The sequence below is a fragment of the Triticum aestivum genome, chromosome 7D (assembly GCF_018294505.1).
Source record: "Triticum aestivum cultivar Chinese Spring chromosome 7D, IWGSC CS RefSeq v2.1, whole genome shotgun sequence".
NCBI classification, from domain to species: domain Eukaryota; kingdom Viridiplantae; phylum Streptophyta; class Magnoliopsida; order Poales; family Poaceae; genus Triticum; species Triticum aestivum.
Window position 1 is genome coordinate 597,485,003 of NC_057814.1, and position 27,739 is coordinate 597,512,741.

The following is a 27,739-nucleotide window of genomic DNA, read 5'->3' on the forward strand; positions in this document are numbered from 1 at the left end:
AAATTCATTCAAATCCTTCTCCATAAATTCTGAGAAAAATCAGGCAGCCTCTGGGTGCATTGAGAGGTCACCTCACCAAGTCCCAGCTCCAGGAAAATTTTTCTGCTTGCCAAATCATTCTGTCGAACACCTGCAGGGCATTGTCAATGTCAAGTTCAGTAAGTTCAGAGTGCAGTTCAGAAGCTGCTGTCATTTTCTTCAGAACATCTCCTCGATCTCGCCAGTAACCGCGTTGGCACCTTGCTCCCCGTCCCCTCCCCCTTGTCCCTGCACCGCACGAACGCCTGGACGCTTGCGGGCGTCGGCGACGAGCTGGAGGAGGTGCGCCGCCCCCTGACCGACGCCAGCGGCGGCTTTGCGGCCGCCAGAGAGAGGCGCGGCGCAGACAGCGCCACCCAAGCCACCGGGGATCGCCGCGTGGCCGCCCACTCCCCAGAACGCGCTGCCACTCTTGTCGTGAACCGCTGGGCGCGGAGCGCGCTCTCTGCCGCCGTCGTGCCCGTGCGGCCACCCCACCGTGGGCCAGCGCCATTACGCCAAGACCAACCCAGTTTAGCAGTGGAACGGCACCAGTAAACCTCCCTGATGCTGCCCGGCCACTCAAACCTCCTGCTCAACCACTGCCTCGCCGTAATCGCTCGCCGGAGATTTCCCGTTCACGGCCATCCCCTCGATCCGCCTATAAATAGAGGCCCCGAGCTTCAACTCGAGCTCACACCACCTCTGCACTCCACCTAGACCGCGCCAAGCCACTGGAAGAGCCCCGGGGGAGCCTTCTTCCCCGACTCCGGCCGCCACGACCCGCCACGGGATCCAGCTCGATTCGCTCCCGTGCGTGCTCCCCTGCCTCCCATCTCTTGCCAGTAGCTCTTTAGTGCGCCCCTCCTTCTGACCCGCGCTTCAATTCGAGGTTTGCAGCACCCACCGGAGTTCTCCACCATCGCCCGAGCCGCCGTCCGCCGGAGAAAGTGTCGCCGTCGACGTGGTGCTCTCCGACGGTCGAGACCACCACCCACCGACGCGGAAGGACACGCTGAAGCTCTTGGTACACTCCGATCCCCCTATCTCGTCGTGGTTCGACGCCGGCGACCACCGCAGGCTTCGGGCGCCGGCGAGCTTTTTAAACCTGACATGTGGACCCCCCCTGTCAGCCTCTATTCTCCTCTCCCTCGAAACGTTTTCTGTTGGCGCCTTCGGGCAAATACGTTTTCCCTTTTGAGCTGGCGCGTTTCTTTCCGAAGCGTTTTCTGTTTTCTCAGTTAAACCCCTGGAACTTTTCTGTTTCATTACAGATGAGTCCCTGGACAGAAACCTTTATAACTTTTTAATAAAAAGTGATTTTTGAGTGATTCTTTTTTGTAAGTCTTGTATTTTTGTCTAGTTTTTTATAGTATTTATTTGGAAAAAAATTGGAGAAGTTTTTATGCACGCGTTGGTTTTCACGTTAGTGCCCGTTTTCGTTATGCCGTAGGTTCCGGAAGAGGTGACGGAGCCGCGAACTTCGCCGAGCTAGACTCCGACTTCTCCGAACCAGGCAAGCATGTTTGAACCTTTGATATGATAGGTGTTTTGCATGTTCGCGTGAGAGGTTGTGCGTGGCATATGAGTGTCGGTGAGTACCTCGTTGCTTGTGAGGCAACTACCCGCATGTTCCAAAGTTGTGATGATCTCTGCTGAGAGATGGCCTAATCATGTGGTGACATGAAGGGCAGCAAGGTGGTACTGTTGTGGCATACCAGCCTTGCGTCATCCGACAAATTCCGGCGTTAACGTGGACGGAGTCACGTTATCGTTCTTCTCCCTTTTGTGCTACCACATGTTTTCTGCCAGAATGTGGTTTAGTAAGTTGGTAACCTCTTTCCGTGTACACACCAAACAGAGGGGCCGGGATGATGGTTCCATGGCCCTGGATTAAAGCCAGTCATCCGGTCAGGGGGCATGGGTGTTTCCGGTTGGGACCGAGAGGGGGGCACCCCTTAGAGCGCGCGTATAGAAATTTGATCCCATGCTACGCGAGGTTGTAGCCTCCCCGTCTCAAGGTTTTTCTTGAACGTTGCCGAGGGTGATCCCTGGCTTCGGAATGTTGAATGGGTGTGTACTGGTTAGACGTGTTTCTTCCAAAACACCGTAAACGGAACTAGTCCCCGTGACTACCGAAATCCGTTGGCTGTGGTTAAAGTACAAACTCTGCAGAGTCAAATCCTTCCGAGTCATCGTATCCATAGTCAAGTATCGTGATCAGCGTATCCATGTCTATGTCATAACCTCGTGGTATATCCTTCGTTCCGGTAAGTAAGCTTGAGTAGTAGACTTGGCGGAACGTTACTCCTGTGGATGGACTAACCCTGTTGTTTATCTCATGTCTGATTTTTCTCGTGATATGATTTAAATTCATGAGCTACTAAGTTACGAATATAAGCCCTTTATGTGATGTCGCTCAGACGTCCGACTGTGGCATGTTTTGTATCTTACTCTCAATATAAGCCCTTTATGTGATGTCGCTCAGACGTCCGACTGTGGCATGTTTGTCTCTTACTTTCAATATAAGCCCTGTATGTGATGTCGCTCAGACGTCCGACTGTGGCACGCACTGCCTTTATTTTCTGTTATAAGCCCTTTATGTGGTGTCGTCCCGACGCCCGACTGTGGCATTATTATCCTTGCATTTTCCTCTCGAGGAGTCATTCAGACCCTCGTTTGGCACCGGTATTACTATTCTTGCAGTTTCCTCTCGAGGAGTCATTCAGACCCTCGTTTGGCACCGGTATTACTATTCTTGCAGTTTCCTCTCGAGGAGTCATTCAGACCCTCGTTTGGCACCGGTATTACTATTCTTGCAGTTTCCTCTCGAGGAGTCATTCAGACCCTCGTTTGGCACCCAGTAATTATTTTGGGATTTCGGGAGGACTACCGCCCGACTTCTCTGTTATTTTCCCATGCATTATTGTCTCTCTGTCTGAACGCACTTGTTATTCCATCCTTACGCTTCATGTTTACATTTGTTATATCTTATGTCCGAACTGTCTTGCGAGTACTTTCATAGTACTCACCTGGCTTGTTGATTTGGCCAGATGTTGACGAAGGCGATCTCTTGGATGAAGAATTTGATAGTGCGTCCGACGCCTAGAGGAGTCCCAATCAGTCCTGTGCGATCCCGGATATTGGTCACTTGTATTATATACGCTTCCGCCACCCGCAATAAGTCTCCTCGAGCCTCACTCCGACGCTCGAAGAGCTGTAGTTTTCAGGAGTCATATCACCCACTTCGCGGTGATATTTCCACCATCGTTGTTATCGTGAGTTAGTGGTTATGCCACCCTATCCGCCGTTATGTTTTATCAGCATTCATGTAATAAATTGTTGAGCAGTCCCCGCTCAACCTTGTATTATATTCAGTACTCCTGGTATTTTTCTTCTGTGACCAAGATATTGTCTACTAGTGAGAAGGAATTCTTCTTTACTAGTCCGTAAAAGGGATTGGTCTCTCAATAAATATTTTATTGAAAAACCGGTCGTGACAGCTTGGGGGTGGCTTCTCCAATTACTTAATGCTTTGCCTGATCATCCTCTCAAGAAAAATGAAATACTTGACATCTTTTATAATGGAGTAACCGATGCTTCTAGGGACCACCTAGATAGTTGTGTTGGTTGTGTTTTCAGGGAACGCGCAGTTGAGCAAGCTGAATTGCTATTGAATAATATATTGAGTAATGATAATGATTGGACACTTCCTGAACCAACTCCTAAGACAACTCCGAAGAAAAGAGGTATTGTATTTCTCAGTCCTGAAGATATGCAAGAACCAAAGAAATCTATGAAAGAAAAAGGTATTAAAGCTGAAGATGTTAAGAATTTACCGCCTATTGAAGAAATACATGGTCTTGATAACCCGACACAGGTAGTAGATGTAAATTCTCTCTATAGATTTGATGAAGGTGACATTCCTCATAAGAAGTCTGCTAGTCAATGCTTGGACGATTTCGATAATTTTATTTTTAAACAAGAAAATTTCAATGCTTATGTTAGTAGACAATTGAAGCGTAATGCTTACATGCTTGACTGCTTGGGTGATTACATGAGTAGAACTGTTAGTGATCTTAAGATTATTAGTAAGCATGCTTCCATGTTTAAAACTCGGGTAGAACAAGTACTTAAGGCACATGATGATTTGCTCAATGAGTTGAATAGTAAGAATAATGATAATGTTGTTAGGGTTAGAACTAGAGGTGGTAAAATGACCCAGGAACCTTTGTATCCTAAGGGCCATCCTAAGAGAGTTGAGAAAGATTCTCAGAGAATTAATAGTGATGCACCTAGTCCTAGTAACAAAAAGAAAAAGAACACTGATTGGACTTTGCGTGCTTCTAGTGAACCTGTTATAGACACACCTGAGAATCCCAATGACATTTCTATTTCTGATGCTGAGACACAATCCGGTGAAGAACATCAACCTAGTGATAATGTTAATGATGAAGTTCATGTTGATGCTCAACCTAGTAATGATAATGATGTGGAGGTACGTAGAACCTGTTGTTGATCTTGATAACACACAATCAAAGCATCAACATTATGATAAGAGAGACTTCATTGCTAGGAAACATGGTAAAGAAAGAGAACCATGGTTTCAGAAATCCATGCCCTTTCTTCCTAAACCATCCAAGAAAAAGGATGATGAGGATTTTGAGCGCTTTGTTGAAATGCTTAGACATGTCTTTTTGCGTATGCGTTTGACTGATATTCTGAAAATGTCTCCTTATGCTAAGTATATGAAAGATATTGTGACGAACAAAAGAAAGATTTCGGAAACCGAAATTTCCACCATGCTTGCTAATTATACTTTTAAGGGTGGAATACCAAAGAAACATGGAGATCCAGGAGTATCAACTATACCATGCTCCATTAAAATAAACTATGTTAAAACTGCTTTATGTGATCTTGGAGCCGGTGTTAGTGTTATGCCTTTCTCTTTATATCGTAGACTTGAATTGAATAAGTTGACACCTACAGAAATTTCTTTGTCATCGGTATTTGTGAGGATGTGCCTGTTGTGGTTGCAAACGTTGCTATCTTAACAGACTTTGTTATTCTTGATATTCCCGAGGACGACAATATGTCGATCATCCTTGGTAGACCCTTTTTGAATACTGCAGGGGTTGTTATTGATTGCAACAAGGGCAACCTCGGGAATATAAGGAGATGGATGAATTTAGAAAGCACAACTTTCTGTACTGATGTTTGCTTGAACTACGTCGGTATTTCCCCAAAGAGGAAGGGATGATGCAGCACAGCAACGGTAGGTATTTCCCTCAGTGATGAGACCAAGGTTATCGAACAAGTAGGAGAACCAAGCAACACTACATAAACATCACCTGCACATAAATAACAAATACTTGCAACCCGACGTGTTAAAGGGGTTGTCAATCCCTTTCGGTAACGGCGCGAGAAATTGGCAAAAGGACGGGATAAAGTTGTAATAGATTGGATAAATAGATCGCAAATAAAATAAAGTGCAGCAAGGTATTTTGTATTTTTTGTTTAATATATTTGAAAATAAAAGCAAATAAAAATAGATCGCAAAGGCAAATATAATAAAGAAGAGACTCAGGGGACGTAGATTTCACTAGTGGCTTCTCTCGAGAAAAATAGCAAACGGTGGGTAAACGAATTACTCTTGGGCAATTGATAGAACTTCAAATAATCATGACGATATCCAGGCAATGATCATTATATAGGCATCACGTCCAAGATTAGTAGATCGACTCCTGCCTGCATCTACTACTATTACTCCACACATCGACCGCTATCCAGCATGCATCTAGTGTATTAAGTTCATGGAAAAACGGAGTAATGCAATAAGAACGTTGACATGATGTAGACAAGATCTATTTATGTAGAAATAGACCCCACCTTGTTATCCTTAATATCAACGATACATACGTGTCGGTTCCCCTTCTGTCACTGGGATCAAGCACCGTAAGATCGAACCCATTACAAAGCACCTCTTCCCATTGCAAGATAAATAGATCAAGTTGGCCAAACAAAAGCCAAATATCAGAGAAGAAATACGAGGCTATAAGCAATCATGCATATAAGAGATCAAAGAAGACTCAAATAACTTTCATGGATAAAAATATAGAACTGATCATAAACTCAAAGTTCATCGGATCCAAACAAACACACCGCAAAAAGAGTTACATCATATGGATCTCCAAGAGACCATTGTATTGAGAATCAAAAGAGAGAGAGGAAGCCATCTAGATACTAACTATGAACCCGTTGTTCTACAAAGAACTACTCACGCATCATCGGAGAGGCACCAATGGGCATGATGAACCCCTCCGTGATGGTGTCTAGATTGGATCTGGTGGTCTTGCGGCGGCTGGAATTGATTTTCGTCGACTCCCCTAGGGTTTCTGAAATATTGGGGTATTTGTAGACCAAAGAGGCAGTGCGGGAGGCCACCGAGGTGGGCACAACCCACCAGGGCGCATCTTGTGCTCACCTCAGGATCCCTCTTCGGTACTTCTTTGGCCCACTGGATGTCTTCTGGTCCAAAAAAATCCACAAAAAGTTTCGTTGTGTTTGGACTCCGTTTGGTATTGATTTCCTGCGCTGTAAAAAACATGCAGAAAACAGCAACTAGTACTGGGCACTATGTCAATAGGTTAGTACCAAAAATGATATAAAATGACTATAAAATGATTGTAAAACATCCAAGAATGATAATATAACAGCATGGAACAATCAAAAATTATAGATATGTTGGAGACGTATCATGTACCTACTTTTACTTTCTGTTATTTAGAGTAAATAAAGCAAAAATAGTATTATTCGTCTGTTTTCTGAATTATCCGTGCAATAAAAAATGTTGCAAAAATAAAAGTTCTCCAAATGCCCTGAAAATTTAGTATGATTTTTTATAGAATATTTTAGAATTTCTGGCACTGAGAATGCACCAGGGGGATGCACCAGTGGGCCACAAGGGTGGAGGGCGTGCCCTACCCCCTTGGGCGCACCCCCTGCCTTGTGGGTCCCACATGGGTCCCCTTCACTTATTCCAGCACCCATCCACTTCGTCTTCCTCCAGAAAAATCATCCCATTGCTCAAACCCGTGTTCTTGCTCATCTTGCTGCCATTTTCGATCTCCTTGTGCAAAGCTCCATTTGCAAAATTGTTTTGGGGATTGTTCTTCAGTATGTGACTCCTCCAATGGTCTCATTAGTTTTTGTTCTAGTGATTTATATATTGCAAATTTTTGCTGCTGTGGTGACCTTGTTCTTGAGCTTGCATGTCAAATTTATATGGTCCAAAGTAGTTTTGATGCATGATATAGCCTCTAGGCACTTGTGGGAGTAGTTGCTATCAATCTTGTTGAGTTTGGTTCATTTTTATTTTGAGTCACTGATAATTTCAGAAATTTTTCAGAGGAAGAAAATGACGAGGAGGTTGTTAAGAGGCTCCTCAAGTAGGGGTTCTAAAGAAAATGAGAATGAGAAGAAGAAGAAACCCAAGTACAACCTTCCTCGCACCTCGGAGGTTCGGCTGTGTGAATGGCCAAGTGATGCATTCTTGAGGGCAGCCGGAATTTATGAGGATTTCTATCATTTGGCCGAGAATGCAGGCATCATCGACTTCCTCCATGATAAGTGTGATCAATACCTCCTACTCACAAATACCTTCGTGCAAAACTTTCACTTTCATGCTAGCAAATCACCACCCATGGTAGAGTTTTATTTATATGATGAGCATAAGGAGATGACGCTTTATGATTTTTGTGAGGTTTGTAAATTACCTTATGAGGGCATCGTCAATGAACCACGTCCTAGAGTTGTGGAAGATTTTATTAAGGAAGTTACCGTAGGGGAAGAGAGAGGAGTGTCGGAAGCTAGAGTGGCTCGTTTGCATTTTCCTATTTTACGCTATTACTCATTATTCGCTAGGAGATGTTTAATTGGTCGTGGAGAGAGTGGAGGCCTTAGTGCCCCTGACCTCGCTATTTTGCGCCATGCTTTACTTCATGACAGAACTTTTAGTTTGGGCGCTGTTGTTGCTCGAAGGTTGAGTTTATACCGTTCGAGGGGTCCTATCTTTGGAGGAATCTATGCCTCTTGGCTACTAGATGTTTTGAGATGCCCATTAGGCATGATGAGCAAGAGGAGATGCTGCTACCCACTATATACTTAGACTATAACAGTATGGTAGCACATGATTTTATTAGTGATGATAAGGATAAGAGACTCATCTATAACCTGGTATTCAGCCAGAAGACTTGTCAGATTATTACTTTGCCTGCACTTTCTTTGTTTGATATTCATTCAGGCAGGTACCTAATTTTGCCCGAGGACATTCATGCATACTGGGAGCGGACGTGATCCCTAGTCCCTGAGCCCGAACCATCACCTGATCCATATCAGGAATCTATTTATCAGTGGGGGACACAGGAGCTCGCTAACTAGTGGAACCCCCAGGATCCTCCTCAGTACCCAGGAGAGGGCTACTTTGATCCATGGGCATAGACCAACTTAGGACAAAAGCCTAAGCTTGGGGGTGTACGTATTTCTCACCGACATTACATTCATGTCCACACACTCATTCCAGTTGTCGGTGTTCATACTTTTTCATTGTATCATCCACGTCAGTTATTTTTCTTGGTTTCTTCTTGTGTGTTTGAAAAACTTTAAGAAAATCCAAAAAAATAGTTGTAGTATTAAAAGAAAACCCAAAAAGATTTCTCGTTCTTCTTTTGCTTGTTGGGAGCTTTCCCGTGTAAATAGTTTTTCTCGTTCTTGTTTTACTTTTCTCAAAAAAACAAAAACTCCAAAAACATTTCAGTGTGTTTCTTTGAAATTCTTTTTCCTTTTTTTGGGTCGAGAGGAGAAGACCACGATGAAAATGTTGAGTGGCTCTCATATGTATTATTGTTGATCTAACAAAGAGGCCAAATTACTTTGTCTTCTCCTTTAAAATAAATGTTTGCATATTCCAGCTTAGTCCAATGCACGTGCACTATTGTTATTATTCACACTGTTCGGTCGTGCAAGTGAAAGGCAATAATGACGATATATGATGAAATGATTGAGATGAGGAGAAGCTGGTATGAACTTAACCTATCTTGTTTTTGTAAATATGATTAGTTCATCGTTCTTGATTCAGTCCATTATGAATGAAACATGTTTGCTATGACAATTAGAGATTATAGTTACTCATGCCATGCTTAATTAGCTAGGATTTTATAATGGTTTACCTTGCATGCCAACATGCTTTTAAAATGGTTGTGATGTAGTATGATAGGATGGTATCCTCCTTTGAATGATTCGAGTGGCTTGACTTGGCACATGTTCACGCATGTAATCGAAACAAAATCAACATAGCCTCCACGATATTTATGTTAATAGTGATTTATATCCTACTCATGCTTGCACTCAATGTTGGTTAATCTCAATGCATGTTTATGATTGTTGTGGCTCTCTAGCTGGTCGCTCCTCAATCTTTTGCTAGCCTTCACTTGTACTAAGCGGGAATATTGCTTGTGCATCCACTTCCATAAACCCAAAGTTGTTTCATATGAGTCCATCATACCTACCTATATGCGGTATTTACTTGCCCTTCCAAGTAAATTTGCATGTGCCAAACTCTAAACCTTCAAATAATAATCTGTTTTGTATGCCCGACAATTGTATATCAACAAGTGTATAATTGGGTGATGATTTCATCAATCGCTGACAATTGTCTATCAGCAAGTGTTTGCCCATAATACACACGGCTTATTAGCAGTAAGCATCTGTGTAATTATCGGTCTTCCCACACAATTCTAATTACTAACATGCTTGTCGTGTATCACACACATCTTGTTAAGGTGAATCGTTTGTGTTTGTTTTGGCTCATCGCAAACAGTTCATGCGAGTGAATTGTATGCCATATATCGCACAAACCTTGAATTGATTGACCGTTTCTATTGTTTTGTCTCATCGCAAATATTTCATCCGAGTGAACTGTATGCCATATATCGCACACACCATGATTTGGCTGACCGTTTTTGTCGTTTTGACTAATCACAAACAGTTTGTATGGATCAACTGTATGCCACGTATCACACACGCGGCTCTAATCTGAATTGTGCTTGATATCTCCGCCATTGCACAAAGTTCGTTTAATTGGTGACGGTTTTGTTACAATGCCGTTTATAATTCATGCATTGCACACAGTTTGATCGATTAGTCTCTTATACATGTGTCACGTTAGGACCATCCTGCAGCAGTGCTTGTAGATGTCATCAGTGTTACTTTGGATCTTTTCCACGATACATAGTTTCACGTATGAGGGTGTAGATGCAGTATTGGCGTGGAAACCTTAATATCTGCACACCTCACACAATGCATGCCAACTTCACTGCCTTGCATGTACCGCAAGACCTTTTGGTGGCTTATCGAGTGGTCAAGCTCTAGACATAATGTACATTTGTCAATTATTTTGATCATAAATGCGTCGTTTTTATAATTGAATATACATATTGCTTCTGACAGGTGAAGCATAAGAAACCGACTTTACCTGATCAGTTAAAATGGTATTGTTGAATTAAAAATAGTACCTAGTTAGATTAAAAATGAATAAATTATACAGAATCTGAGATGTGCTAGCTTACTTACAATTAACAATTAACTAGTACGTACTCGTCCAGAGTAGTATATATATTAGATTAAAAATCATCATCATCACCAGTCGGGTGGAGGAGCATCCACCAAGCGCGAGCCGAAGGGGGCGGCGGCGCCATGGTGGCGGAGGGCCTCATGCCGCCTCTCGTCGTCCTCCGTGTACACATCTTCTCTGATTTTCGCCGTCGCCGTACGAGTCGTCGCCGCCAGCAGCAGCAACGACAACAACAGGCACAACGTCACCGTCGTCTCCCAGCTTCTCCTCCTCATCGCCATCGGATTCGATTCAATTCGATTCTCCTCTAGTTCATTATATTAGGTACAACAGCAACATTCATATATAGCTCTAGCTAATAACATGCAGGCCAATCCGTCGATGCCTCTAGCTAATTTTGACTAGTAGTACGTAGCTATAGCTAATTAAAGGTGGGCCAAAAAGTAAACGGTGGATCCATCTAGCTCTGGCTCTAGCTCCATCACTCATTCATTTGGAGAAGTGCATGCATGCATGTAGACGAAGGAAATATTTCGATCGATGTTGTTTTTGTGCTATCATCTTAGTACATATATTATTATACAAGAGAGGAAAGGAAAAGACTAGAGAGAAAGAAAGAAAATAATAGCATGCATGCATGCAGTTAGAGAGGAGGTGGCTAGCTAGAGTTGTTTGGCGATGGCCTTGAGCGCATCTCGGACGTAGGGGTAGCGGTAGGAGAAGCCGAGCTGGGTGGCCCTGGCCGGGAGCACCTTCTGGCCGTCCAGCACCACCGTCGCGCCTTCTCCCAGCAGGGCCTTGATGGCCAACCCCGGCACCGGCAGCCAGGACGGGCGCCCCACCACCTGCCCCAGCCGCTCGCACAGCTCCGACAGCCGCACCGGGTTGGGCGCCGTGCCGTTGATCACGCCCGTGTAGGCCGGGTTCCGCAGGGACTCGTAGATGAGATCCACCAGGTCGTCCAGATGAATCCAAGAGAACCTATATATATGTACATATTCGTAGAGGCACATCACGTTCACATCACATTGTGCAGGTTCAGTATTGTATTTGGGACATATATATACACCTGATGACTACCTACTACCTAGCAAAGAAGAAGAAGAAAGAAGAAGAAGCAGAAGAGTAGACCATTGTCTTCCTGTGCCGAGCGGCCCGCCGGCGAACATCATGAAGAGGGGGATCATCTTGGCCAGAGCGCCGCCGTCCTTGCCGAGGACGACTCCGATCCGAATGAGCACCAGCCGGACGTGCTCCTGCTTCACTTGCCGTGCCCGGCCCTCCCATTCTCGGCATACATGTGCCAGGTAGTCATTGCCTGATGGGCTGGATTCATCGAAGCTGTCCGTCTCGCTGGTGCCTGCAATTCTTCTTCTATTTTTGGTTAGAAAAAGATTGATTGATTGTGCTTGCTTGCTTGATCAAATCAAATTCAGGAGAATCGGAGAAAAAAGAGTAGGTAGTACCGTACCGTAGTAGCCGACGGCTGTTGCGCTGACGAAAACAGAGGGACCATTGCCATTGCTGCTGTCACTAGAATTGATGTGATCCACAACCTAGGTTCAGTTTAATCCGATCGATCAAATTCAGTTCAATTGTTCAGATGCATGCATGCATGCATCCAGATTGATTAAAAACATTTCCCTCGTAATCTAAATTGAAGCAAGCACAATGTTAACTAAATTGAAGCAGCATGCAGATGCAGTAGAGTAGAGTACCTACCTTTGAGGTGACATTGACTCGGCTCTGCAGAATTTCCCTCTTAATCTGCACGCATGCATGCGTCATTCGTATCCATCAACTAGCTAACCATGCATGTATTTGAAGGTGAATTTGAAGACAAGACTAGAACTAGTAGATTGTTACTAGCTAGTACCTCTGGTGACCACCTGGTGCTGATGGGCATTCCTGCCAGGTTGACAACACCAGTTGAGTCCCTAATGCATCGCTCCCAATCTCCCTCCTTGTCCGCCACGGTCACGCCCGGATACCTCGAAGCTTCATTCCATTTCCATTTTCATTTCCATTTCCACGAACGGCACAGCACAGCACGGCACGGAGCAGCAAGACAGACGCATATATAGTGCTAATTAGTTAGTTTTCATCAACAAGCCTAGCTGATAGTAAAGTATAAAGCTGCTTGTAGTATAGTGTCCTCACTTGAACTGAATTTATTATTAAGTCAAAAACTTAACTGAATTTAATATACTGAATGCAGTTATACTACAGGAGTATAATGCAACAGCCGTATGTATGTATGTATGTATGTATGTATGTATGTATGTATGTAACTGAATTGAGTTAAGTTGAGCGTGTGCTTACCAGGGAAAACAGAGGAGGCCTTGGAGGTGGAGCGTGTCAAGACGCACACCTTGTGATCCTCTGCTTTTTGCATTCATGTTCAGTTTCAGTTTCATTCAGGTATGCGTCAGTCAGTCAGTGGGTGAGATGAGATGCAAATTAAAAGGGACGGGATGGATGGATGGATGAGGAACGAATGATTAGCAGAGCAGATACCGGATAGGAGCTTGTGCACGAGCCTGCGTCCGACGAACCCCGTGGCTCCGGTGATGGACACAGTCATCATCGATGAGGAGGAGACCTCATCGCCGGCGCCGGCGCTGCTTGTGCTTGAACAGAAGCAGCAGAATCCTCGCCTCTGTCTGCTAGTCCTAGTCGCCGTGCTACTCGGTTGGGCGGTGGAGAAGGAGGTGGAGGAGGGAAAGAAGATGCGGATGGCCATTGGCGGCCGGCCACCCGCTAGCGCTAGCGCTATCAGGAGGAGTGCTGCTGCTGCTGCCGTGCCCGCCTGCACGAGGGGTAGGGGTGGAGGTTGGATAAGGAAGGAAGGAACAAGATGTTTGGGTTGGTTCTCTGCGCCACCAGGATAGGACTCCTTTCTTTCTTTCTGTCTGGTAGGCATGCCTGCTTTGCTTTGTTGGCCAAATATGAGCCACACCACCCCCACGGCCAGCCACACCGCCACGGGGGCTACTAGCTCCTCCACTCCAATTCCAACGGCAACCCGCAAAAACCTCTCTGTATCCATCCGCGAACAGAGAGGGTCAGTCCGCGGATACATGTTCGCCAGTGTGGAGAACCTCACCAACGTCCTCGAGAGGACCAAGGAGTACCCCGACGACTAGATGGGCGAGTCGGCGGATTAGTTGCCCACCTGCCCCAGCACCCTGGTGACACCCTGTAAAAAACGGATCGAAGGCGACGCAACTCACTCTGTCCACAAGGGACTCGCGATCCCGATCTAGCGCCGCCGCCTCGCCCCGACGCCTCTTCCTCCTCCACCACACCTTCCTTCCCTCGCCGTCGCCTGAGGCGCCCTCCAGCAAAGTCCGGATGGCTCTGAGGAAGGTGGTGGCGGGGCCCTTCTCCGGCTGCTCGACGCTGGTATGGCGGCTGCGATTCATGGATCAGGGATGGCGATCCCTTTGGTGAGTCTTCCCTGTCCGGTGGCGCTGTCTGGTATCATGGTGACATCGATGGTAGATGAGACTGGCAAGATCTATGCAGTTATTCCTCCTCAAGACGGGATGGCAGAAGATGGCGGCGGCAGATCCTAGAGCGTGCGCAGGCGGTGCACCAAGATGATGAAATTGATGATACAAAATTGTCCTACTCATGATTTGAATTTGTGGATGATTATACAAAAAATTTATGCCGTGTTGAATTTTGCTTCTAGAAATATTTTAGATTCGGCCGCGGGAGGTACTTTTATGAAAATTACTTTAGGAGGGGCTACTAAACTCCTAGATAATATTATGGTTAATTATTCTCAATGGCATACCGAAAGATCTTCCACTAGTATAAAAGTGCATGCGATTGAAGAGATTAATGTTTTGAGTGAAAAGATGGATAAGCTTATGAAATTATTTGCTAGCAAGAGTGCTTCTATTGATTCTAATGATATGCCTTTGTTTACTTTGATTGAAAATAATAATAAATCTATGGATGTGAATTTTGTTGGTAGGAACAATTTTGGTAATAACGCGTATAGAGGTAATTTTAATCCTAGGCCGTTTCCTAGTAATTCCTCTAATAATTATGGAAATTCGTACAACAATTCTTATGAAAATTATAGTAAGATGCCCTCTGATTTTGAGAATAGTGTTAAAGAATTTATGAGTTCGCAAAAGAATTTCAATGCTTTGATTGAAGAGAAAATGCTTAAGATTGATGATTTGGCTAGGAACATGGATAGAATTTCTCTTGATGTTGATTCTTTCAAACTTAGATCTATTCCACCCAAGCATGATATTAATGAGTCTCTCAAAGTTATGAGAATTTACATTGATGAGTGCAAAGAAAGAACCGCTAAGATGCGTGCTAAACGAGATTGGTTCGTAAAAACGTGTTCTTCTAGTTTCCGTGAAAATAAAGATGAAGATCTTAAAGTGATTGATGTGACTCCTATTGAATCTTTGTTTTCCGACATAGATCTTGATAAAGATGGGACTGGAGATGAGTCAACTATAGTTAAAAGGCGTCCCAATGATTCGAAGTTTTTTAAATCTTGATGCAAAAATTGATAAAAGTGGGATTGGAGAGGTCAAAACTTTAAGTAGCAATAAACCCACTCTTTTAGATTTAAAGGAATTTAATTATGATAATTGTTCTTTAATAGATTGTATTTCCTTGTTGCAATCCTTGTTGAATTCTCCTCATGCTTATAATCAAAACAAAGCTTTTACTAAACATATCGTTAATGCTATGATGCAATCTTTTGAAGAAAAGTTTGAATTGGAAGTTTTTGTCCCTAGAAAACTTTATGATGAGTGGGAACCTACTATTAAGATTAAGATTAAAGATTATGAATGCCATGCTTTGTGTGATTTGGGTGCTAGTGTTTTCACGATTCCAAAAACTTTATGTGATGTGCTAGGTTTCCGTGAATTTGATGATTGTTCTTTAAATTTGCATCTTGCGGATTCCACTATTAAGAAACCTATGGGAAGGATTAATGATGTTCTTATTGTTGCAAATAGAAATTATGTGCCCGTAGATTTCATTGTTCTTGATATAGATTGCAATCCTACATGTCCTATTATTCTTGGTAGACCTTTACTTAGAACGATTGGTGCAATTATTGATATGAAAGAAGGAAACATTAGATTTCAATTTCCATTAAGGAAGGGCATGGAACACTTTCCAAGAAAGAAAATTAAATTGCCATATGAATCTATTATGAGAGCTACTTATGGGTTGCATACCAAAGATGACAATACCTAGATCTATTCATGTTTTTATGCCTAGCTAGGGGCGTTAAACAATACCGCTTGTTGGGAGGCAACCCAATTTTAGATTTGTTCTTTGCTTTTTGCTCCTGTTTTGCAATTAATAATTCATCTAGCCTCTGGCTAGATGTGGTTTTGTGTTTTAATTAGTGTTTGTGCCAAGTAAGATCTTTGAGATGGCTTACGGTGATAGTTGTTTCGATCTTGCTGAAAAACATAAATTTTTGCACCTAGTAAAATAATTTTCATAATTCACAGAAGCGTGCTTTTGATCTGATTCTTTTTGCACAAGATTGGTACACAAATTTCCCAGGTTGTCCTAATTTGTCATAAGTTTTGGAGTTACATAAGTATTCGAGAGTTACAGATTACTACAGACTATTACGTTTTTGACAGATTTTGTTTTCTATGTGTTGTTTGCTTATTTTGATGAATCTATGGGTAGTATCGGGTTCTGAACCATGGAAAAGTTGGAATACAGTAGATATTACACCAATATAAATAAAGAATGAGTTCACAACAGTACCAAAAGTGATGATTTATTTTCTTATACTAACGGAGCTTATGAGATTTTCTGTTGAGTTTTGTGTTGTGAAGTTTTCAAGTTTGGGGTAAGGATTTGATGGACTATGGAATAAGGAGTGGCAAGAGCCTAAGCTTGGGGATGCCCAAGGCACCCCAAGGCAATATACAAGGACAACCAAGATCCTAAGCTTGGGGATGCCCCGGAAGGCATCCCCTCTTTCGTCTTCCTCTATCGATAACTTTACTTGAGGCTATATTTTATTCACCACATGATATGTGTTTTGCTTGGAGAGTCTTGTATGATTTGAGTCTTTGCTTTTTAGTTTGCCACAATCATCCTTGCTGTACACACCTTTTGAGAGGGACACGCATGAATCGTGATTTATTCGAATATTCTATGTGATTCACTTATATCTTTTGAGCTAGGCAATTTTCCTCTAGTGCTTCACTTATATCTTTTTAGAACACGGCGGTGGTTTTATTTTATAGAAATTGTTGAACTCTCATGCTTCACTTATATCTTTTTAGAGCACGGCGGTGGTTTTATTTTATAGAAATTGTTGAACTCTCATGCTTCACTTATATTATTTTGAGAGTCATTAAATAGCATGGTAATTTGCCTTGGTTATAAATTTAGTCCTAGTGTGATAGGCATTCAAGAGGTATATAATAAAAACTTTCGTATAAAGTGCATTGAATACTATGAGAAGTTTGATTACTTATGATTTTTTTTAGATATAGAGATGGTAATATTAGAGTCATGCTAGTGAGTAATTGTGAATTTGAGAAATACTTGTGTTAAAGTTTGTGATTCCCGTAAGCTTAGATGCTTGGTTGTCCTTGAATATTACCTTGGGGTGCCTTGGGCATCCCCAAGCTTAGGCTCTTGCCACTCCTTATTCCGTAGTCCATCGAAATTTCATCCAAAACTTGAAAACTTCACAACACAAAACTCAACAGAAAACTCGTAAGCCCCGTTTGTATAATAAAGCAAATCACCACTTAGGTACTGGTGTGAACTCATTCTAATTTTATATTGGTGTTATAACTACTGTATTCCAACTTCTCCAAGGTTCATACCCTCCGATACTACTCATAAATTCATCAAAATAAGCAAACAACACAATGAAAATAAAATCTGTCAAAAACAGAATAGTCTGTAGTAATCTGGAAACTTTCCATACCTCTGTAACTCCAAAAATTCTGAAAAATTAGGACAATCTAGAAAATTTGTATATCAATCTTGTGTAAAAAAAAATTCAGATCAAAAGCACGTTCCAGTGAATTTTCAAAATTCCTGGACTGAGAGCAAAAGTTTCTGTTTTTGCACAGAATCAAGTCAATTATCATCCATACTATCCCAAAGGCTTTACTTGGCACTTTGTTGAAACAAAAACTATAAAACATTATTAATGCAGTAGCTTAATCATGTGAACACACAAAAACAGTAGGTATAAATATTGGGTTGTCTTCCAACAAGCGCTTTTTTTAATGCCTTTTTAGCTAGGCAAGATGATTTCAATGATGCTCACATAAAAGATAAGAATTGAAACATAATGGGAGCATCATGAAGTATATGACTAGCACATTTAAGTCTAACCCACTTCCTATGCATAGGAATTTTCTGAGCAAACAATTTATGGGAACAAGAATGAACTAGCACAGGGAGGCAAAGCACGGATATGCTTCTCGTCCATACTAAATTTGGCGGAAGCTAATCTTCCACCAAACAAAAAAGGTACATCACATAGTTTTTTAAACATGTAAGATGACACTAGTAGAAAACAGGGCTTTCGTTCGGGCCTGGCCAGCCCATTAGTCCCGGTTCCGCACGAACCGGGACCCATGGGGTGCATTAGTCCCGGTTCATGAGCCTAGGGGGCCGGCCGGGCCACGTGGGCCACTGGTCCCGGTTCGTCTGGACCTTTTGGTCCCGGTTCAACGCACGAACCGGGACCAATGCGCCTTGCCCCTGGCCCATGACCATTAGTCCCGGTTTGTGCCACAAACTGGGACTAAAGGGTTGGTCCTCGTTGCGGCCAGAGTTTAGTCCCACCTCGCCAACCGAAGGGCGCTCACACCGGTTTATAAGCCCGTCCCTCTCTGCCTTGTTGAGCTCCTCTCAAAATGAAAATAGATGCCCTTATACAGGGAATTTGACCTAAATTCATAGTGAGTTTCTCTGAAATTCATAGAAATTTATTATGAATTTAGGTTGAATTTTCTCTATAGGCGCATCTATGCTCATTTTTTTATGTTGGGGTTGGCGATCTTTACAGACTTTTTGTGTGTTGAATATGCACCATTCAAAATCAGTCTCTGCTTTGAATGGTTCATTTTGAACACACAAAAAGTCTGGAGTTCAAATAAGTTCAAGAAAATGAAATCCCTTTGTAACAGATGAGTTTTCGTCTGAAACCCTGATACTTCGAAAGAGATTGTCCATTTTGTTCACGAAGTGCATCCACCTTTTGCCGGGACCCTCTCAACTTTCTTGCACATGCAATGTGGATGAAATGATGATACCATGCCAACTTTCACCCTTTTCAGAGTTCATTTGAAATGCTTTTCAATTTTATGGTCTTATAGCTCAAAATAATTAGTAAATGCATGAAAAATAACAAATGAAGTCGGAAAGGATTGAAAAATGATGATGTGGCTTTGAATGGTGCATTTTGAACACACAAAAAGTCAGGAGTTCAAATAAGTTTTAAAAAATGAAATCCCTTTGTAACAGACGAGTTTCCGTATGAAATCCTGATACTTTGAAAGAGATTGTCCGTTTTGTACACGAAGTGCATCCAGTTTTTGCCGTAACCCTCTCAACTTTCTTGCACATGCTATGTGGATGAAATGATGATACCATGCCAACTTTCAACCTTTTCAGAGTTCATTTGAAATGCTTTTCAATTTTAGGGTCTTATAACTCAAAATAATTAGTAAATGCATGAAAAATAACAAATGAAGTCAGAAAGGATTGAAAAATGATGATGTGGCTTTGAATGGTGCATTTTGAACACACAAAAAGTCAGGAGTTCAAATAAGTTTTAAAAAAGGAAATCCCTTTGTAACAGACGAGTTTCCGTATGAAATCCTGATACTTTGAAAGAGATTGTCCGTTTTGTACACGAAGTGCATCTAGTTTTTGTCGGGGCCATCTCAACTCTCTTGCACATGCTATGTGGATGAAATGATGATACCTTGCCAACTTTCAACCTTTTCAGAGTTCATTTGAGATGCTTTTCAATTTTAGGGTCTTATAGCTCAAAATAATTAGTAAATGCATGAAAAATAACAAATGAAGTCGGAAAGGATTGAAAAATGATGATGTGGCTTTGAATGGTGCATTTTGAACACACAAAAAGTCAGGAGTTCAAATAAGTTTTAAAAAATGAAATCCCTTTGTAACAGACGAGTTTCCGTATGAAATCCTGATACTTTGAAAGAGATTGTCCGTTTTGTACACGAAGTGCATCTAGTTTTTGTCGGGGCCATCTCAACTCTCTTGCACATGCTATGTGGATGAAATGATGATACCTTGCCAACTTTCAACCTTTTCAGAGTTCATTTGAGATGCTTTTCAATTTTAGGGTCTTATAGCTCAAAATAATTAGTAAATGCATGAAAAATAACAAATGAAGTCAGAAAGGATTGAAAAATGATGATGTGGCTTTGAATGGTGCATTTTGAACACACAAAAAGTCAGGAGTTCAAATAAGTTTTAAAAAATGAAATCCCTTTGTAACAGACGAGTTTCCGTATGAAATCCTGATACTTTGAAAGAGATTGTCCATTTTGTACATGAAGTGCATCCAGTTTTTGCCGGGACCCTCTCAACTTTCTTGCACATGCTATGTGGATGAAATGATGATACCATGCCAACTTTCAACCTTTTCAGAGTTCATTTGAAATGCTTTTCAATTTTAGGGTCTTATAGCTCAAAATAATTAGTAAATGAATGAAAAATAACAAATAAAATAAATAAGTAATTAGAAACAAAATAATATAAACTTTATTAAAATATATAAGTAGAAACAAAATAAAATAAACTTCAATAAAATTTATGAAACTAAAATTAACAAAGTATTTTCTGTTCAAAACATTATAAGAAACCTCTAGTATTATTGAAACTAAAATCATATAAAAATGATGCAACTAAAATTATCGAAGTATTTTCTGTTCAAAATCATTAAAAGCAAAAAGAATTTTCATAAAGAACTTTTTTTGATAGAAACTTTAATAGCAAAAAGAATTATCATAAAGTAAAATAAATAAGTAATTAGAAACAAAATAAAATAAAATAAAATAAGTATTTTGTTGTAAGTAGAAACAAAATAAAATAAATAAAGCAAAAAAGAAAACAAAATAACTGGGAAAAAATTAAAAAAATGCCACCTACTGGGCCACCACGGCCTGAATACGACTAGAAACCCATCCATGGGCCAGGATTAAGGCCCGCAGAAGGCCCATAGGCATAGCAGTGCAAGATTAGGCCCGGAGGCCTACAGTTCAGAGGAGTTCAATGGAGCTGGCGGGGCAGGGCTTATAAACAGGTCATGCCGCTCCTCGGCTAACGAGGTGGGACTAAAGATCCCACCGCACCGCGGCTTTGGCAGGCGCAGGACATTGGTCCCGGTTGGTGCCACGAACCGGGACCAATGCCCCCGTTTGGTCCCGGTTGGTGGCACCAACCGGAACCAATGCCCACCCTTTAGTCCCGGTTGGTGCCACCAACCGGGACCAAAGCCCTCTGCTTCCCGCCCTTTGGGCTGCTGAAAAGAGGCCCAACCGGGACCAAAGAGGGGCATTTGTCCCGGTCCGTGACAAGAACCGGGACTAAAGCTTCATGTATATAAGGCACACTTGTGAAAATTTTGGTTTGCATCTTGCAGTTCGCCCCCGACGACGCGCGCGGAGAGGACGCCGCCAGGCTGCCGGACGCCGTCGCCGTCGCCCCCGCCCCAGAGCCCACGCCGACGCCGTCGCCGGCCGCCGCCCCCGCCGTCGCCGTCGCCCCCGCCCCGGAGCCCACGCCGTCGCCGTCGCCCGTGCCCTGCTCCGCGCGCCCGCCCGGATCCTCTGCACGCTGACGCCGTCCGCCGCCCCCACCGTCGTCGTCATCGACGCCGTCGCCGCCCCCGCCGTCACCCTAGCTGGCCGGCCCCGCTGTGAGCCGCCGCCGCCCCGAATCCTTTTTTTTCATTTTTTTATATGTATTTTTTCCATGTATATATACTAGTAAGTGTTTAATAAAATTAGTTAGATTAGTTGAATTAGATGTTTTTCCATGTATTTTAGATTAGTTGAATTAGATGTTTTTTTGTCAATTTATGTATATATATGTGCATATTTAGAAAAGAAAATTGTGTTGAACTAGTTAAATATAATAGAACTAGTTAAACAAGTTTATTTTTAGTAAGTGCTTAGTAGTTGAACTAGTTGATTTAATAAAACTACTTTATTTTACTATAGAAGTAGTTTATTTTAGTAAGTACTACTTTATTTTATTTATAGTAAGTGCTTAATTAGTAGTTGAACTAGTTGATTTAATAAAACTACTTTATTTTACTATATGTAGAAGTAGTTTATTTTTAGTAAGAACTACTTTATTTTATTTATTTATAGTAAGTGCTTAGTAGTTGAACTAGTTGGACTACTTTATTTTAGCAAGAAAATTAATAGAACTAGTTTATTTTTTAGTTCAAGCAATTAATCCCGCATCGACATCGACAATGCCTATCCCGCATCCTCGTCGTCGACTCGGCGGAGGAGGCCGGCTTGATCAGAGGGGCCATGTCCGGGACTGGGCTCCGCCGGGCTGGTTTTGGGAGGTGCTACCTTCCGGTGTGCGTAGGTTGGTGAGGAGCCAGCCCGTCGTTGACCCGATCCTTGTTTGGTGGCGGTCGCGTGGGCCAGTGACGGTGCCGAGGCTTCTGGACACCGCGGAGGTGGTACGTCACCGTGTCAGCGAGGAGGACCAGCACGTCCGTCGCTACATGGTTGCGTTGGAGGGCAGGTTTGACAATACCTGGCAGGTTCTTCAGGGATCTCACTGGAGCTATGATCCTGTGATGGTTCCTTCCATTTGGGTGTCCACCGCCCGCGCCGATACCCGTCGGGCGCTACTGTTCTAGCTGTACTAGCGATGCTATATGTATGATAGTATTCGAGGTGTATTAGTGATAATATTCGACGATGTACGGACGCATGGAGATGATGTAGTTTTGCTTATAATTGAATGCATCCTAATTTGAATACTACTTTATTTTGTGATTTGATTTTGCTTATTGAATGCTCAAAGTGGAAAACTACTCCTACTTTGAATGCTAAAATTGGAGAGCACTATACAAGGCGTATGCATATGATTAGTTGATAGCTTATAGGGTTTTTGTTTTCGCAGAAATCTAGGAGCCCCCGGCCCCTCCATCATCCCTGTCGTCGTCCCCGTCATCGCCCCCTCCGACATCGAGGTGAGACTAGCCAAATCCTCTTTTAGAAAGATAATTAAATGATATTTCGGGTTGACTGTAAGTCTGTCGAGTCTCCACCATATATGAGAGGACGAAGAATCCCGACTGTTGTCGTCGGAGTAGCTTCTCCTTCGTTCCCGTGTGCTAGACAATTTGGTGTGATGCACTCGAGAACGAAAGGAGGAGCTACCATACCATCACCGACGGTCGCAAATGTCAGAGAGGAATCAGTGAGGGAGAGTTCCACCATATATATATGAGAGGACGAAGAATCCCGACTGTTGTCGTGGGGGTCGCTTCTCCTTTGTTCCCGTGTGCTAGACATTTTTGTGTAATGCACTCGGGGACAAATGGAGGAGCGACCATCACCAACGGTCGAATGTATACACCACGTGAGCTGAGAGTTTTCAAGAAAAAGCTCGACAAACCGATAGTCAACCCGTGATGAATAATAATGATCTAACTTAGGTTTTTTAGTATATATATTTAATTGTAGACGTTTAATATTTGAATTATGAACATAGGAAATGTCGTACTCGGACGACGAAAGTCTCCCAGGGGAGTGCGACTGGTGCCACGACGACCGAGGTCAGTGCGACAGGCCTCACCTGGACGAAGATCGGCGCTTCAGTATTAAGCTGGAGGAAACTTTCGATGTTGAAACGGTATGCAACGACGACAAGTGTTATTTTTTCGTAATTAAGCACGACTTCAGCTATTTCAATGTGTACTTTTCATCTTTTACAATTCGGCTAGCTTATCCCATGCCATGCAAGACGCTACGTCTTGGAGAGGATGGGTTTTGAAGACCATGAAAGTATGGAAACAAAGAAAATTAACCTAAGGACCCATCATGATATAGATTTTGAAGTAAATCTGTATAATTCTGAGAGCGTAACCCATTTTGGTTGCAAAAATTGGGAAGCATTTTGCAAGATGTATGGTTTTGATGAGGGTATGCTTGTCAGCATGGATCTTGGTGATCCTGACATCGAGCAAGACAATATGGACATTTGGGTCCTTGTTGATACGCCTCCAATTCTACCGCTATGTGAGTTTCTCAAACATAGTTATTAGCTAATTTATATTGTTCATTTCAAAATAGTTGACAGCTTATTTTCATTGACAGTTTATTTTGATTGTTCAAACAATGTGCGGAACATGGTAGACAGAACCTACTACACCGATGGCTCTGAGTTAACTTATAAGGAGAAAACTCATCTAGTCGGATTTTGTACTGATCTTGAGAATTACAATATCTATTGTAAAACTTCTCCACACTATGGTCAATACGTGCCACTAGTGCACGTGTTGAACTACGGTAACTACTATGGAGATACCCTGGTAAGATTTCTTACTATTACGACATCCGTGCATCTTTTGCATACTTCTAAAACTAGTACATCATTGCTAACTATGAAGTTATTACTATGTTTTTCAACAGATAATCCCAGAGGATTGTGTGCCTCATTTGATGTATCAGAATGGTAGCCTTGATGTTTTGAACATACAACCAGGTCATCCTACGAATCTCAACTGTCAATACCGGATTTCTAAAAGAAGTGGAGACATGCAAATCAAAGAATGGAAAAAATGTATGGACAGTCGCAAGGAGGTTCTTGGAAGCAAAAGGAAGCGAAGCGCAAGAATTGGAGACAGGATGATCTCCATTCTCCATAATGGAGAGTCAGGATCTATATTGTTTTATGCTATTTTACTTTAAAGAGGGTATTTCGGTCCTACCTAATACTGATGATCATGTGCTAAGAATAATTAAGTAGGGTTGGTTCGATGACTATGAGATGATGATCGTATGACTGGTTATTAATAACGAGTAGAAGTTGTATGATGATGATTAGTAGGACTTGTTATTATATATGATGATGGATGATGCGCGCATGAAGAGTTATTATATATCAGCGGGTGAAATGAACATGGATTGGATTGAAGTGAAGGCAACATGCATGTGGTGCATGTCGAAAGTAGTACAATCCAAACTTGATCAAGTTAGAATTAGTATTACTTTCGACATGCACCACATGTTGCCTTCACTTTAATCTAAGCCATGTTTAGGCATAGCAGTACGTAGCGTTGGTAAACCAAGCACGGAGATATAAGAGAGGACACTTCTCTCTAATAGCTACCTAATAACAACCTAAATTAATCCCCAAAACCTCTAAATCAACTCCTTAAAAAAAACAAAAACCTCAGCTCCAACCAGCTGCTGACGCATGGATGCCTATTGGTCCCGGTTGGTGTCACCAACCGGGACCAAAGGCCCCCCTGCCTGGGCTGGCCGCAGCGGCCACGTGGAGGCCCATCTGTCTCGGTTCGTGTAAGAACAGGGACTAAAGTGTTAGGGCATTAGTAACGACCCTTTAGTCCCGGTTCAAAAACCGGGACAAAAGGCCCTTACCAACCGAGACAATAGGCCTTTTTCTACTAGTGTGATTTGGCGGAAGGCTACTTAGCCGAGCCTGCTATTTGGGGGAAGGTTAGTGAAAGACATTTTTTTAAGTTACAAAAACGGACATATAAGATATAGAGTTGGATGGCGAATTAGTGTCCGGACACCTGTCCGGATCGGTCCGCGGACGAATGCGGTCTTCGTTTTACGGGTCGGGAGATGCCCTTACTGCCAAATGCTAGAACCGAAATCAAGCAAACAACTCGAGGCAGTGACGACAGGAGTCACAATCCATGCATAGGCATACCTCAGCTATTCAGTAATTCCATTTCTTAAGAAGCAGGCGACACTGTCTTTTTTATTTTATTTTTTGCGAGAAGCAGGCGACGCTGTCAATAGATAATTTTATATCTAACATTAGCTATTAAAAACAGATAGTTTGATCTATCTATTTGACAAAGGAGAACATGCGTACACAAATGCATGCATCACACGTGTTACTTTAGTATGCTCATACAAATGGCGGTACCCCATAGTTCAACAACAAGGTGTTACTAATGCTTAGATCATCACGACGACTATGTGTAAGCCGAGTATTTTTTTTGCTGTAAGTCACTTTATTTTTGGGCCGACGGATCTCCATACAACAGTTAGGATCGTGTCCATCACTGTTCAACTTCTTCCTCCCACGCAACCTAACCGCCGGCCTCCACCACCCGCGGCTGCCTTGCTGCCCTCCCCTTCCCTCGACCTCCCTCCTCCCCCGCCCGGGCCATCCTCTAAGACCCCCCTCTCTCCCCGCGCATGCGCTAAACTGCTCCGGCGACCCCCCCCCCCCCCCCCCCCCACACACACACACACACCCGACAAGTTTTGGACTCACTCCTTCCAGCTATCGATGACTGTCGCTCGTCCACGGCTCGGCCCCGCCGTGGGCGGCACTCCTTGCACCGTCCCTGCCTTCGGCCTCGCGCATCGCAAAATCGACTTACAAAAAAAAAAATCAGTCGACCTACAAATATTTCATGCAAGATCATCAAGCAATTGGGCCAGACTAACATGCACACTCATTTTCCTGATTTTTTTTCATGCACCCCCGTTCAAAGAAGTATACAAGAAATTCATTTTTTTTGCTTAATAAAAACAAGAACTTAAATTGACAATGCCAGTTATGTTATATTAATCTCTTTGATGTAAATCTATGCTTAATTTGGGATCAAGCTGGTGCATAATCATGTATTTAGAAAATGTTAAATGGGTATAGAAAACATGTTTCTGATGCATACAAAACATGTTGACTGTGTACTTAAAAAAAAGTTGACGTGTGTTGAACAAAAAAGAAACCGACGAAAATCGACAAAGAAACAAAGAAAAAAAAAGAAACCCAATAAAAACCCGAAAAGAAAAACAAAGAAAACAAAAAATGAAACCAATGCAAAAAGATTGAAAACAGGGAAAACTGAGAAATAAACAATGAAAACCAATAAAGAGACAAAGAAATAAAAAATATTTCAAAAACTAGTGAAAACTGAGAAAGAAAAAAGAAAAAGAAAGAAAAAAAAGAAAGAGAAGAAAAACTAGAAACCGTAAATGAAATGAAAGAACAAACAAAAACAAAGAAAAACAGGAAAAACAAAACGAAGAAGATACAAAGAAACCCGAAAAAACCGTAACAGCGAGTGAATCGTTTCCGAAGCAAGCGGGTGAGAGAGAAGAAGTGGGCCGCCTAGCTAAAACCCGACATGATTTTCCTTCAGGTGGGTGAACAACACAGCTCGTTTTTTGAGATAGTCGCCGCGCAATTCTACACCCACGTTGATCCACAAGCCACACAACATGCTAGAACTGAAATTCATTGTGTCAACATCCGAAAGGCACGCAGATTGTTTTGTCTGAAGAAAAAGGAGACACAACTATCTGTCTTGAGCTGCAGGCTGCAGCTGTATATGGTTCGTCACCCGCCTTACTGTCAAATGGTAGAATTGAAATCAAGCGAACAACTCGAGGCAAGTAACAACAGGAGTCACTGTCACTAGATATTCTGATCTAAACATTAGCTATAATAAAATGATATTTTTATCTATCTGTTTGACAAAGGAGAACATGTATGTACACAAATGCATGCATCACGCAAGTTACTTTACTCTGCTCAATTGCTCATACAAATGGCGGCACCCCATAGTTCAACTGCTAGATGTTGCTGAAGCTTTTTTTTTTGGTGGTGGGGGATAAAGGGAGTTCTTATATTTCAATGTCCTGGATTACATCAGGCATGATTACATGTTTCAAAACCTGTGGCACATAGGAGAGTCCCGGGTCTGCTCCTCCCGTAGCAGTCGTGGCTTCTTCTCTTCGGCAACCATGAGTCGGTCTCTCTGTGTGTGGTTAGTGTGCTCCTGTGATGTTGTTTGTGGTGTCGTTGGCAAGTTTGGTGCGTCCT

The 27,739-nt window shown here is 42.5% G+C and overlaps 1 protein-coding gene across 1 annotated transcript; it reads right to left on the reverse strand.

Moving 5' to 3' along the window:
* Positions 1-11,164: 11,164 nt before the first annotated feature.
* On the reverse strand, positions 11,165-13,712 carry LOC123167723 (epimerase family protein SDR39U1 homolog, chloroplastic). Its single transcript, XM_044585583.1, has 7 exons — positions 13,166-13,712; positions 12,971-13,030; positions 12,525-12,646; positions 12,371-12,415; positions 12,120-12,204; positions 11,780-12,008; positions 11,165-11,629 (listed from the first exon to the last, which is right to left on the reverse strand). Exons 1-7 carry the CDS (start codon positions 13,695-13,697, stop codon positions 11,311-11,313), a joined length of 1,392 nt encoding a protein of 463 aa, XP_044441518.1. The 5' UTR covers positions 13,698-13,712; the 3' UTR covers positions 11,165-11,310.
* Positions 13,713-27,739: the final 14,027 nt, after the last annotated feature.